General features: G+C 30.2%; 1 protein-coding gene across 1 annotated transcript in view; it reads left to right on the forward strand.

Annotated features, from left to right (window-relative positions):
• LOC111627416 (transcription initiation factor TFIID subunit 2-like) overlaps window positions 1-15,047 on the forward strand; it is a gene marked incomplete at its 3' end in the record, with an annotated part of 72,392 nt that overhangs the window by 30,228 nt on the left and 27,117 nt on the right. Inside the window, 2 exon segments of the mRNA XM_023370983.1 lie at window positions 5,324-5,443; window positions 6,355-6,495. Coding sequence (XP_023226751.1) covers window positions 5,324-5,443; window positions 6,355-6,495 — 261 coding nt within the window.

The following is a 15,047-nucleotide window of genomic DNA, read 5'->3' on the forward strand; positions in this document are numbered from 1 at the left end:
CAACACTTGAGATACCAGTGCAAAAGAAAAAATAAAAAGGGGGTGGAAGGTAAAAAGGGGGCAGAAACATTAAAAATTTTTTACAGTTGTGTTGTATCAAAATATGCCTAAAAGACAAGATTTTAGAAGATTTTAACCTTTTAATTTGTAATATATACTAGTTTATTTACAAAAGATTAAAGCAGATTTTACATGTTTTTAAATTATACAAAGTGTAACCAAAAGGTACGTCTATATATTGTTTATGTACTCATTGTTTTATGTAAATTCTCTACTGTAATAAGTTAAAATATATATATTGTATTTTAGTTGACTGAAGAGGGGCAAAGCCTGAAACGAGTACAAAACAATGTACCGTATCGACTCAACTAATAAAGGAATTTGACGGAAAATTTGCCATGTGTCTTTGGAATAAAACACAATACTAGTGTTTACTATGCCACAAATATAAAACAGAACACGGTTTCAAAAAGAAAATGAAATTCGAACATAATTTTGCTCTACGATACGAACAAAAACTCACCATACAACATTACATTAGTTCGCAGCGCCATTTTTTATTCACTTCTGTTCATCGGTCTCAGTTCGTGTGTTTGCTTCATCATGGAAGGATCTCACTCGATAAAGGAAATCTTGAGATATTATCAGAGAGTGACTGATTTTATTGAAAAGAAACATCCTGAAAAGGTTCACACTAGCCGTATTGCTGCTCAGAGTAATGACATTTGCCTATGTCATTTTAGAAACATTTTAAAAAGTAGGCAAAACCAAACTTCTTTGGATAGATATTCTACCAAGCGACCTCTATCTAGTGAAAGTGCTGGTGGAAGTGAAGGAAAGAAAGCAAAAAGTAGTGAATAAAAATTTAAAAAATATATATAAAACAACAGAATTTTTTTTAATCTTTTCTAAGTTATTTTTAAGTTACATTATGTTATGTAAGTTAAGTTTTAGTGTCATTTTCCTTCTCCCTCTCTTCCACCACTAGTTTACACCTCCACTGTCATCTATCCTCAAAGGTAAAGTGCAAATAAACCTACATTTTTTTTTTAATCAATTATTATTCTATTATGGTTATTTATACATTTACAACTACAAAATGCATTTTTCAGTGTTTTCCTTACTATAGTTATTATTATTTTTTTTAATGTACTACTTAGCTTTAATTTGAGTGTGTTTTTCATGTTGGAACGAATTATTTGGTTTTACATGTAATCGTATGGGGAGAAATGATTCACCTTACGACATTTTCATGATAGATCTCAGTTCTGGAACAGATTAATTTCGTATCGTGAGGTACCACTGTAATTAACAAAATTTAATTATTTTCTAGTCAAAAGTAACACAGCCAAAACACCTTCATGATTTGTTATGCTAAATCAGGACAAATTTGTAACTTTACTGTTTACTTACCTACAATACAATTTACAGTTAGTTTCATCTCTCCATCCAGCAAATCAAAAAATCACCTTTTTCCATTCTTTTAGCACAATTGATTATCCCCAGTCTGCTTCAGATCAGTCTTCTTTTTTAAGTCGTTGTCATTTTGTTCAGCTTCTTCGTGAGTTGTTTCTTACTTATCTCAATTGCATGATTTATCTTCAGTTCTTCAATCATGTGTTGCAAGACAATTTATTTTCTTTTAATAGCAGGACCCTGTGGCTTGTTTAATAATAATCTATATTTTTTTAAAACATTTGCAAAGATCAGTTGGCTTTCTTCTTCACATGGTGATGCCATTTTCATAGTGTTGCCAGTATTTACTTAAAAATGTAAGCATTTACTAATAAGTAAAAGTAAACTTTTATTCACACATAAAAAGTAAGTACTTTTACTTCAAAGCTTTTATTACAGTAAGTACTTTTACTAATTACTTTTAAGTATTTACTACTTTTTATTCAACCGGCCCATTGTCACAATGCCAAGCTGCAATTTTTAATCAACTTTTAATTTCAAAAATTATATGACTTCTAGTCTCCACCAGAAGTTTGTATATAGTTAATGGGGGTATTCAACTTCTAAAGCTTTCCATATCTGGTCTTGATTTTTATCTATCTGAGTCTGTTCTTGAGTTTAACAAATGAAGGATAGATGGACAGATAGACAATAGTAGGAATGTATAGGTCTGCAGTTTGAAAATTGCAGCCCAATGAATGTTACTTTAATTAATATTTTTTTAAAATTTATATAAAATGTAATTTAAAAAAAAATACATTTTATANCATCTATTTTTTCTTAATTTTTATAAGTTAAAACAATATAATTTTTGAGATTATGTATGAACATTTATATGGTGTACAAATTTTGTAATGCAGAGTAATAAATTAATATGAAAAAAGTTTAAATATGCAGTCAAACTTCTGTATAATGAATTGCTCCAGGAAAGAAAGAACTTGATAGATATCTAGTCATCAAGGTAGCAGCCTACCACTCTGGGGACCTGGGATTAAATCTGGATGGGTTGAAAAACCTCAGGAAATTTTCTGGGATGGTCCATTCAGATATGTCAGGCCTCCTGAAAATCACTAAGCCCTCGTTACCTGACTGTCCTATTGTGGGCCTGGCCAAACTCATAATGAGCTTGCTGAAAAGGCCCCTTAGTGCCCACCAGGAAGAAAGAGTTTAAGAAAGAAATATTCATTATATAAAAAATTCATTAAGTGGGAAGTGCTCTAGTAAAGAAAAAAAAAACAGGTTGCTCTAATAATGATTTATTCTCCATGAAAATAGAGAGGTTGCGGCTGACGTTTTCATCACAAAAATGTGAATGTTGGACGTCGAGTGCCATAATCTGGCAAGTCTAGAAGGTTGACAATGGCATTTGCTATGTCTAGCGTGGTGGGTAGAAGTTCAGCTTAAACTTTTTTATTTTTTTTGTGTTTGGGGTTAAAATTATTATGTATTTTATTAAAATAATGATTACTTAAGCATTTATGGATAATATTGTAACGAAACAGATGATTTTAATCCAGAAATTTAATTATTCAGTTCTTTTGCAAGTGATGCGAAGTGCCTATAGAATTTACATATATTTGTGTTCATAATAACTTATCATAATTCTGTAGGATTAGGGTTGTTCTTTCACAGCATCTTCTACCATCAACAGTGTAATATGTTTGTAAATTTTCTAAAAATAAGTTCCCAAGCTGCTTTCAGATTTACATAAGCCATTACTTCCATCAACAAAAGTATGAGGTAGTCCTATCATCCTATTGTATGGTAGGAGACACGACGCTAATTAAAAATAATTATTTAGTTTTATTAAACATTCCATAAATACTTTAAAATAGTTTAATTTGTTTATTTACCTTCACTGGTAACATTCGTCATTAAACATTTCTGCCATTTTTCAACAATATCCCACGAGTCAGTGTGTGACATGAACATGTGGTACAATGTGTTTTACTTGGAGTTCAAACATAAAACATGTACTTCTGCTTGTTGTACAAGTTCAATGTTTGAACTTCAGCTGCAAACTCTCTAGTGTCTTTGTACTTACTTTAATAATAAAATAAACTCTTTTGTTTGATTTTTTCATATAAATTGCATGCATAAGATGTAGCAATCTTTATTGAAATTGAGAAAAAATTTAAATATAATAATTAGAAATAAATAAATTAATATACAATGTTCCGGAAGAAAAGATTGATCCTGAGCAGGATTCAAATATGCAACTCCTGCTTATTATGCAGATGTGCTGTAAATTACATTACCCAGACCTCAGACCAATCTTTGCTTTCAGACAAAAATAATTTAGAAGATACAACCATCCAGATCACTATAATTAGAAATAAAAAGCCTCTGATTGTTAAATTTAACACAAAATAGCAGATTAATTGCTTACCTTTAGTCCAGATTATGTAATATTTTATAATTATTTAGCCATATTAGTCTGATTTAAGATCTGGCAGTATCTAATAAACTCCCAACAACCTTTAAATAACCAGTAAAATATTTAAAAATACTATTACAAACATTTTCAACCGTTATTTCCAGTCTTTTTCAGGTTAAAAGTTTTGAGATTCGAATAGCAGTTGTGCTTGAAGATTTAAACTGTTTTTAGAACATATAAACAGTCATACCCTATTAAAATTCAATAAAAAACGCAAAAAAACAGCATCTAAAATAGTATAAGAGAAGCCAAGTTCTTCACGGTAAGCCTTAATCCTATCCCTCTCCATGAGGGGGGAATTTCAACATGTATATTATGTGAGACTAATCGGGGGTAGGATGTTTACGAGGATGTCCCTCTCCTACCACTTACTCGACTCAAGACCTTGAGGTCCGGTCTCGCTTGTCTAAAGGATGGGAAAAAAGGGTTAGGAGAAAGGATCGTTAGATTCTTTCACCTGTCAGGTTCTGACACCAATCTATCAATTTATCGCGGATAGATACGCGGATGGATGGAAAATTATCACGAGCGATCTCGTCGAGGACTTCGGGTTCAGTATGGAGTGGAAAATGTCGGAAGAAATGTACTCCAATCCAAGTTCGTTAACAAAATACCCGTTTATTCTGTACATTTCTACATGGTTAATAATTTGAATACAAATCCCTCTGGGAAGTTCAATCCATATAGTTCGTAAAGTAACAGCAAAGTATAAAGTAGTCGCGCCCCTAACCACGAGGTTCGAATATTCGAATAGCGAGAGAGAGCTTACATATCATCGCGTGTAGGATAAATACCTCGAGTTAAATCGTGGATGTAGTTTCTTGTTCTCCTGGGTTTGGAATATAGTCCAAAGTTCAAATCAGTCAAAGTTCAAAGTCTGTTGAAGACGGTGGCGACGAGAGGCAGGTAATCCACACACACACAGTATAAAAAATAACTTTTTCCCCCTTGTGTCACCATCGCACTTGTCTTTTATATGGGGGCTCTATTTTCGAGATTACTCCATGTACGTCACAGGTGATGATCTTCGTTGACCAATGGTGGGCAAAGTGACAAACTTATGACACAACAGTTAACTCATCTTCTACAGGGAAGTATTGTCGTGGGAACGGAGTTTTTATGAGCGATTTTTATGAGAAAATTTGTCGGTTGTTTTTCCCTTTTTGTGTTAACCCTAACTTTCATTCTAATGAATAAAAATATTCGAATCTTAAATCCGGGCCCTCACAATTATATAAAAACATGCCCATATTTGAATGAACATTGTGTGAAAATTTGAAAGCAATTGATGAAGAACTTTCAGAGATTTGTTATTAGGAACAATTGAACCTTACATTTTTATTTATATAGATGTCAGGCTTAGTTTATATGTATATTGTTTATGTTTAGAATCATAGTTCTAAAATAAAATTTTGATTTTTGTTTTTACAGGCTATAGAAGCACTTAAAAAATATCCTACTCCTGCCTCTCGTTTAGCCTTAACAGATACAATTGAAAATGAACACTGTTTTTATCGTGTTCGATGTGAAGCAGCTTTGTGTCTCAGAAAGGTAAATTTTTGTTTATAAAATCATATTTCAAAACTCATAATATTTTTATTAAATTATTAGTGGGTATTATGGTCTTATATAAATTGTTTGTATTATACTTTTGAATAATTTTTATACTAAATCAGAATGAAGTACATATAAAAATTGAGATTAAGTGAGTTTGTGTGTGTGTATATATATGCACAGGGTATATTTTTTATCTTGAGACAATGAAATATCTTAATTGGATTTCATTATTTTGGAAAAAGGTCAAGGTCACGTCTGAGGTCACCAATTTATTGCCCCTTAACACCCTACAACTTTTGTTTATACCTCTGTATATACACTTCATTCTGAAACTTTGAAGTAAGGATAAATACAAAAAACTGATGATATATGGTTAATATAACAAGGTTTTGCATATTCATCTTAAATGTTTTTTATTACATATTTAAACATTCAAAAAAGATTCAAATGGAAATTTGAATGTTTAAATATGTAATAAAAAATTTGTCTCTGATTCATAATATTAAACTTTCTAATTTTATCTAATTAATAAAAATTATATAAAATGTAAAAACATTATTTAATTTCTTAGAAAAATATTTGAGCTTAAGATGAATATGCAAAAGCATGTTATCAATATATTAACTATATCTTGTCAGTTTTTCTGTTTATCCTTCAAAGTATTGTTTACAATAAGTAAATTATATTATGCAGATTTTCTGTTAGATATTTTTATCAGGGCTTTTGTATGTTGTGAGAAGCTAGCTTTTTTCTTATAGTGTAGTATATTGCCAGATTATTCTATTTTATATTGTACAGATTACTTAAATTCAGATAATTTAAATATTAACTGGAAAATTACTTTTGTCAAGAAAATAAATAAATTTAAAGTTATAATCTTTAAATTTATTCTTTCTATATTATAGGTAGCAAATTCAATGTTAGCTACATGGACTGGACCACCTGCTATGATTACAATTTTTCGAAAGATGTTTGGGTCTCATTCATGTCCAAATATAATTCGTCAAAATAATTTTTCAAATTTCCAGCATTATTTTTTACAAAAGGTAAGCTTTATTTATAATTTTTTAAATAAATATGTAATTGAATTTTTATCTGCATTGTATTAGTTTTGCATTTATCTTAATCTGAATCTTCTGTATATAAGAAAAAGATTTGGACTTGTATGGATTGTTATGTATTATATTACATGAAAAAATGTGGATTAACCCATTTGCTTTGAATGCCACTCAGAAATCCACAAAAAATTTATTTTTTATATGACATAATTATTTCCACTTAACGCGAATCTAACATCCAAAAAAATTGCTGGGAAATAATTCCCGTGAAATAAAAACCCCTTTAAAAAGTGTTTTTACAAAAAAGTATATAAAAAAATAAAAATAATTTAAAATAAATGTTTTTATTTGAAAAATATAGCTGCAAGGATTGCTATTCATTCATTTAACAAGATGTGAAATTTCACACGTGCAGTCTACATTGTTTACAATCTGGTTGACCTTGAGAACAGCTGGTGTCAGCTTTCCCAGGTAGTTCTCATGTACGCCTCAGAGGAATATTGGTTTGAAGCAGGAGGGGAGCTAACTTACTGCATCTGTTCAAATATAACACAATAGTTTTGATTTTTATGCTATTAAAATATGGGGGGACCGAAAAAAAGGTATAGGAAAAAAATTCTACTGAATAAAAAACAAAAAACCTGCTGATGTCATAGAAAACATCCAATAGTGTTCTAAAAAATTTTACCAAAGTCAAAACGGTCAAATAGAAGTTTGGAACAATTTAATTAATTTGATAAAAAAACTCCCATAAAAAACAATAGCACAATCAATTACCTAACTAATAAATCGTCATAAAATATTTTCTCGGCAAAAATAATACAAAATTTGCAGAGATCATAGATAACAATGTATATTTGCTGATCCATACATTTTTGGAAAAGTTATAAGTCAAGGCCCTTTTTTATGAGGCCCTTAAGGCCTATTCCCAAGATAACTCAGGATATGGACTGCACAGCATCACACGCAGCCTGAGTTATCTCGGGTTATGGGTGGAATGGGTTAATTAATCTGGTGTTTTTTTTTTCTTCAATAAATTGCTTTTGGTATTTCTATTTGCTGTTTTATCTATAAACATTAAAAACTATCATGGTTCATATGGTAACATATTTTACTAAGGTGAAAAGAGTTCTGTGATAAAAATAAATTGAGAACTGCTTATTGCATACAATCATATATCATATCAGAAGGGATTGTATACACAGTGTAATCTCTGGATAGTGGACACTGCTGGGACCAAGAAGTTTGTTTGCTATTCGAAGGTACCAGTACATGCCAGTGGCCATATTGTATTTTAATCTGGTCATTATAAGGCAAAGAATACGATAGAGTATGAAAAAAATCAAATTTGATTTAGGAATATGAAAATACCAAAAAGTATATGTAACATTTTTAATAAATAATGTACTGTATATATATTTCAATCTTTGTAGGCGTAAAAATCGCATTTTAATTGAATTTTAAATAGTAAACAGTTTGTATAGGAAAATATACCTTCATGTTGACATAAAATGTAAATTTGGATTTGTAATGGTTACTGAATAACCTGTGTTTAAAATTGTTCCTTTTTTTTGGTGAGACACTCTGTATATTATCTTACATTATTCAATAAATTGAAGATAGGGTGTGACTTATCAATCACTATGTATATTCTGAAACCTTAACTTAAGAAACAATAAAGTTACCAAAAGTATTTGGTTTATTAATTTAGTTTTGTGTTATTTCAATGTATAATACCTGAAGATAGTTCAAATTAACTTTATAATTTGCTAGTGTGAATAATATAATAAAAGGAAAATCAAAAAAGTTCATTGATTTTTTTCTCTGATTGCTGTAATGCAAATGCATACTGGTGCCAAAATTTTGTCAAAATATCACTATATTTTTCTCAAAATTGTCTCATATAGTCACCCTTCTGATCATACCTCTGATAAAATGGAATCATCAATTTCATTTTTACTTTTTTAGGTAAATTGTAACCATATCTGTGAAAAGTAGGCTTTCATGTCTCAGCATGATTTTTGCAAAGATGGAGAGATACAAATTGAAAAATTGGATATGCTGTGAATATGCAACATACTGTCAAACTTTGCAGAACTTTGACAATATCTTTATTAATATAATATAGTTTGTTCTTCTCAAAGACAACACAAGGCTATATGTTGCCAAAAACATTAAGGCACTCTCAAAGAACTTCACTTGGGACTATAGCACCCACTCTACAGTCCACATCTTGCTCCCAGTGATTTTTCATTTCTTTCCTAAGCTGAAAGACATTCTGAAAGGTCAAAATTTCCAATCAGACAAAGCATTCTCACATTGCACATCATTAAGAGACTGGATCCAGATTTCTTCAGGCATAGTATCAAAAAACTTGTGTAGTGCTGGAATCAATATTTAACAAACTCAGTAATAATGTAGAAAAATAGAATATTGATCGATGCACATTATAATATTGGTTACATTCCAATAAACGTATTTTAATAAGAGTTTGAGAGTCATCAAATTTTGATTCTCCCTCATATATTTTAATGCAATGCCACATGATGCAACAATCATTCAAAAATAGATATTTATAGATAAATTAAATAAATAATAAAAAGGGAGTTGTGTTACATTGGATGGGACTATGAACTACAAAAATATGTATATGTTGGTAATTGGACTCTGATAATCATGTTGAAACAACATATGTAATCAAAGAACTTATTTGGAAAGAGTAATTTATTTCTGAATGAACCCCATAAATATTCAGTGACACCGGGACTGGATTTGAGAATCCAAATCAAAACAAGAGGAGATTCAACTGTCCACCAACAAGGGTTTTTGGGAGGTGTCCATGATCTTTGGAAAATTTGAGTCAAATGAAGAGGAGGAAAATCAGTTTGTCACATCTAAGTCTCTATAGGAGAGTTGAGTCTGAGCCTCTAGATGAGAAAGAGACTTCTTTCCTTGCTTCTCCTCATACAGTCCTCACATCTCAACAGAAATGAAGAAGGAAAACTTTGCTTAGTTTGAATTATCTCAGGGAAGTGGATCTTGAAGTAAATCTACTGAGTGCAACTAGAACTTGGGTATTCAGGTATCTATGCTTGAAGCATCTCAATTCATTAGTTTTCTCTTCAAATAGAAAGCATGGTTATCATGCTTATTCTGTGCTGTCTGAAGTATGCAGTGTGTACAAACTCTTGTTACAAATAAAAAAAATTGTTATCATAAGAAAAATAAAGGCTAGTCTCCTATCTCCTCTTTTATCCATTGTCAGATTTGTGAAATGTGAATAGACATACATGAATTGAGTTTGACACCTGTCTGTTTTTNAGAAGATTTTAACCTTTTAATTTGTAATATATACTAGTTTATTTACAAAAGATTAAAGCAGATTTTACATGTTTTTAAATTATACAAAGTGTAACCAAAAGGTACGTCTATATATTGTTTATGTACTCATTGTTTTATGTAAATTCTCTACTGTAATAAGTTAAAATATATATATTGTATTTTAGTTGACTGAAGAGGGGCAAAGCCTGAAACGAGTACAAAACAATGTACCGTATCGACTCAACTAATAAAGGAATTTGACGGAAAATTTGCCATGTGTCTTTGGAATAAAACACAATACTAGTGTTTACTATGCCACAAATATAAAACAGAACACGGTTTCAAAAAGAAAATGAAATTCGAACATAATTTTGCTCTACGATACGAACAAAAACTCACCATACAACATTACATTAGTTCGCAGCGCCATTTTTTATTCACTTCTGTTCATCGGTCTCAGTTCGTGTGTTTGCTTCATCATGGAAGGATCTCACTCGATAAAGGAAATCTTGAGATATTATCAGAGAGTGACTGATTTTATTGAAAAGAAACATCCTGAAAAGGTTCACACTAGCCGTATTGCTGCTCAGAGTAATGACATTTGCCTATGTCATTTTAGAAACATTTTAAAAAGTAGGCAAAACCAAACTTCTTTGGATAGATATTCTACCAAGCGACCTCTATCTAGTGAAAGTGCTGGTGGAAGTGAAGGAAAGAAAGCAAAAAGTAGTGAATAAAAATTTAAAAAATATATATAAAACAACAGAATTTTTTTTAATCTTTTCTAAGTTATTTTTAAGTTACATTATGTTATGTAAGTTAAGTTTTAGTGTCATTTTCCTTCTCCCTCTCTTCCACCACTAGTTTACACCTCCACTGTCATCTATCCTCAAAGGTAAAGTGCAAATAAACCTACATTTTTTTTTTAATCAATTATTATTCTATTATGGTTATTTATACATTTACAACTACAAAATGCATTTTTCAGTGTTTTCCTTACTATAGTTATTATTATTATTTTTTTTAATGTACTACTTAGCTTTAATTTGAGTGTGTTTTTCATGTTGGAACGAATTATTTGGTTTTACATGTAATCGTATGGGGAGAAATGATTCACCTTACGACATTTTCATGATAGATCTCAGTTCTGGAACAGATTAATTTCGTATCGTGAGGTACCACTGTAATTAACAAAATTTAATTATTTTCTAGTCAAAAGTAACACAGCCAAAACACCTTCATGATTTGTTATGCTAAATCAGGACAAATTTGTAACTTTACTGTTTACTTACCTACAATACAATTTACAGTTAGTTTCATCTCTCCATCCAGCAAATCAAAAAATCACCTTTTTCCATTCTTTTAGCACAATTGATTATCCCCAGTCTGCTTCAGATCAGTCTTCTTTTTTAAGTCGTTGTCATTTTGTTCAGCTTCTTCGTGAGTTGTTTCTTACTTATCTCAATTGCATGATTTATCTTCAGTTCTTCAATCATGTGTTGCAAGACAATTTATTTTCTTTTAATAGCAGGACCCTGTGGCTTGTTTAATAATAATCTATATTTTTTTAAAACATTTGCAAAGATCAGTTGGCTTTCTTCTTCACATGGTGATGCCATTTTCATAGTGTTGCCAGTATTTACTTAAAAATGTAAGCATTTACTAATAAGTAAAAGTAAACTTTTATTCACACATAAAAAGTAAGTACTTTTACTTCAAAGCTTTTATTACAGTAAGTACTTTTACTAATTACTTTTAAGTATTTACTACTTTTTATTCAACCGGCCCATTGTCACAATGCCAAGCTGCAATTTTTAATCAACTTTTAATTTCAAAAATTATATGACTTCTAGTCTCCACCAGAAGTTTGTATATAGTTAATGGGGGTATTCAACTTCTAAAGCTTTCCATATCTGGTCTTGATTTTTATCTATCTGAGTCTGTTCTTGAGTTTAACAAATGAAGGATAGATGGACAGATAGACAATAGTAGGAATGTATAGGTCTGCAGTTTGAAAATTGCAGCCCAATGAATGTTACTTTAATTAATATTTTTTTAAAATTTATATAAAATGTAATTTAAAAAAAAATACATTTTATATTAATTAAAGACATTATAGTGTGCAATATAGTTTGAAACTCTGTAGAGTTTGAAAAAGAAGCAAATAAATCAAAATTGCAATGATGTTATCTGTATTTCTGATTTTGTTAGCAAAATGATGGAAAGTATGCCATTGTGCATAAGGAGTAAAGCATTGTAACCAAACTAGGGCTATCATTTTAAATGTATGTAATTATTTTAATTATCAAAATTTACTTTATAGCAATGAAAAAAGCAACAAGCTTATAATTATTAGAATGACAATTATTTTGTCACATATCTTAAAGTTCTCTGAAATGTCATTATTATTTAAATAGGGGATAATTACTGGAAATTTATTTGCTTTCAAGATACAAATAGCCAATATATGTTCAAAATTCCTTGCTCAAAGAACTTCCTGTCTTTCTTTGCAAAAAAGTGTTCAGAGTGCTGTTTGATGCCTTCCTTGGAAAAAAAGTGCTGTCCATTTAAAGAATTTTGAAGAGAACAATACATGTGGTAATCAGAGGGGCAATATCAGATGAATAAGGAAGATGTGATGAGACCTCCCAGCTCATCCAATATTTTTACCATGTTTGCAACGATGAGATCTGGTATTTCCTGATGGAAGATAATGCTCTTCTGGTAGGCTGCTTCTCATAGATAGTTGCATTCAATATGTCCAGTTGGCCACAGTACACCACTGAATTGATTGTTCTGTTCTTATGAAGCAGCTCATAGAACACAATATTCTTCTAGTTTCACCAAATTGAGATCAAAATCTTGTTGCCCTGCCTTTGAAGTGGTTTGTGGTGATACTCCATACATCCCATGATTGTTTGCACTTGGCATTGTTGTGCATGATCCATTTTTCATCCAGTTCAGAAATAGATCTCTTTTTTTCACATTTTTTTTTTTGGTGAATCACTGATGAGAATGCATTCTAAGATATTTGTTTCAGTCAATTTGAGCTGAACCCAAACATCGAGCTTGCTAACATAGCCAAGTTGAGGCAGATGGTTTTTTACATTTGATTTCAATATTTGGAGAATGCCTGCACTTTTGCTTGTTATATAGTGTGGACTGGTGTTGATTAGCACCTTCACTTTGTTGCTGTTGATCTCTTGTGATTGCTGGGTCTTGTAAAGAACTATCTTTGGGACAAAATCTTGTAAGTCACTCCAGGCACACATTTTTTCAAGGCATCCTCGTCATACACTGCACATATCTTTTTACAGGTTTATACCACGTTTTTGTTTTTTCTAAAATATAAAAGCATAATATGTTAAAAATGCTCATTTTACTTATTCATTTTTCAACTGATATTGAACACACAAAACACAACCAATCTTAATGTTGGTTTTTTTTTTTTAATGCTGAAATATCAATTTTGGACAGTTATAAGCTTACAAAATTTAAACTGAAGTTTGCTACTTTTCATATTGTTTACTGTCATCTATCAAGTTTTGTTTCAGAAGCATATTGTGGTTCTGCAAATGATTGACAAGTTGTAAAAAGATCTTCACTGTGTAAAATAACAGAGGCAAAAGACTGTAATGGCTGATAGAGGTTTTAACATTCAGGACTTGCTAATTATTAAAGATGTGGTAAATATACCCACTTTTATGAGATGAATAGCAAAGCTGAAGAACAGTTTGTTATCTCAAGATAGAAAAATATCTAGTAAAAAAATACATACTGAACGTATTATAGGAATGACTCATTTTTGAGGCAATACATGCATCCGACAGTAACCAAACTTGACAGTGAAATTATATTTACTGTATATGTTTTATGTTATACAATTTTAGACTATGCATTGTTAGCAGAGATTCTTAATTTGTTTCACTGTTAGCCTAGCTCTCTCTTAATACTGTATATAATTTTTTTTTTCCATTTTAGACACTAGCCCTAATTTAAGTTTTCCATTTACAGTATTTTTAAATTTTTGTCTGCTTATAAATTCTAATATTAAAAATGTATACTAGCATACACAGTAAGATCTTCATTGTGGAACTTCAATTCAAAGTAATATAGTACAGTAAAGCATCGATTATCCGACCTCCAATTAACCGTCACATCGGTTAACCGACTGTTCTAGTTGGCAAATTTCAAATGTCCGCTAGTGATGTGGCACTACAATATTTGGCTATGTCTTGGCTACTTTAATATTATTTTTGTTAAATTTTTGGGTGTTTTAGCTGGCAACACGGCTCGACCATTAAAGGGNAAAATTGAGATTAAGTGAGTTTGTGTGTGTGTATATATATGCACAGGGTATATTTTTTATCTTGAGACAATGAAATATCTTAATTGGATTTCATTATTTTGGAAAAAGGTCAAGGTCACGTCTGAGGTCACCAATTTATTGCCCCTTGACACCCTACAACTTTTGTTTATACCTCTGTATATACACTTCATTCTGAAACTTTGAAGTAAGGATAAATACAAAAAACTGATGATATATGGTTAATATAACAAGGTTTTGCATATTCATCTTAAATGTTTTTTATTACATATTTAAACATTCAAAAAAGATTCAAATGGAAATTTGAATGTTTAAATATGTAATAAAAAATTTGTCTCTGATTCATAATATTAAACTTTCTAATTTTATCTAATTAATAAAAATTATATAAAATGTAAAAACATTATTTAATTTCTTAGAAAAATATTTGAGCTTAAGATGAATATGCAAAAGCATGTTATCAATATATTAACTATATCTTGTCAGTTTTTCTGTTTATCCTTCAAAGTATTGTTTACAATAAGTAAATTATATTATGCAGATTTTCTGTTAGATATTTTTATCAGGGCTTTTGTATGTTGTGAGAAGCTAGCTTTTTTCTTATAGTGTAGTATATTGCCAGATTATTCTATTTTATATTGTACAGATTACTTAAATTCAGATAATTTAAATATTAACTGGAAAATTACTTTTGTCAAGAAAATAAANATTTAGAAAAATTTCAAATAATCAAACTCAAATTGTAAAATAAAAATAACAATTAACTCAATTATTTTAAAAACTTAATGTTTATAGAACTGTTTTTTTTAAAAGAGCCAGCTTGAAATGCTCATGGAAAAACATAAGTAATTTTTTAATCATGTCTGCAATGAATTTATCATCTCTTAGAATG

This window comes from Centruroides sculpturatus, unplaced genomic scaffold (assembly GCF_000671375.1).
Source record: "Centruroides sculpturatus isolate CEXI.00-Female unplaced genomic scaffold, Cexi_2.0 scaffold424, whole genome shotgun sequence".
Classification (NCBI taxonomy): domain Eukaryota; kingdom Metazoa; phylum Arthropoda; class Arachnida; order Scorpiones; family Buthidae; genus Centruroides; species Centruroides sculpturatus.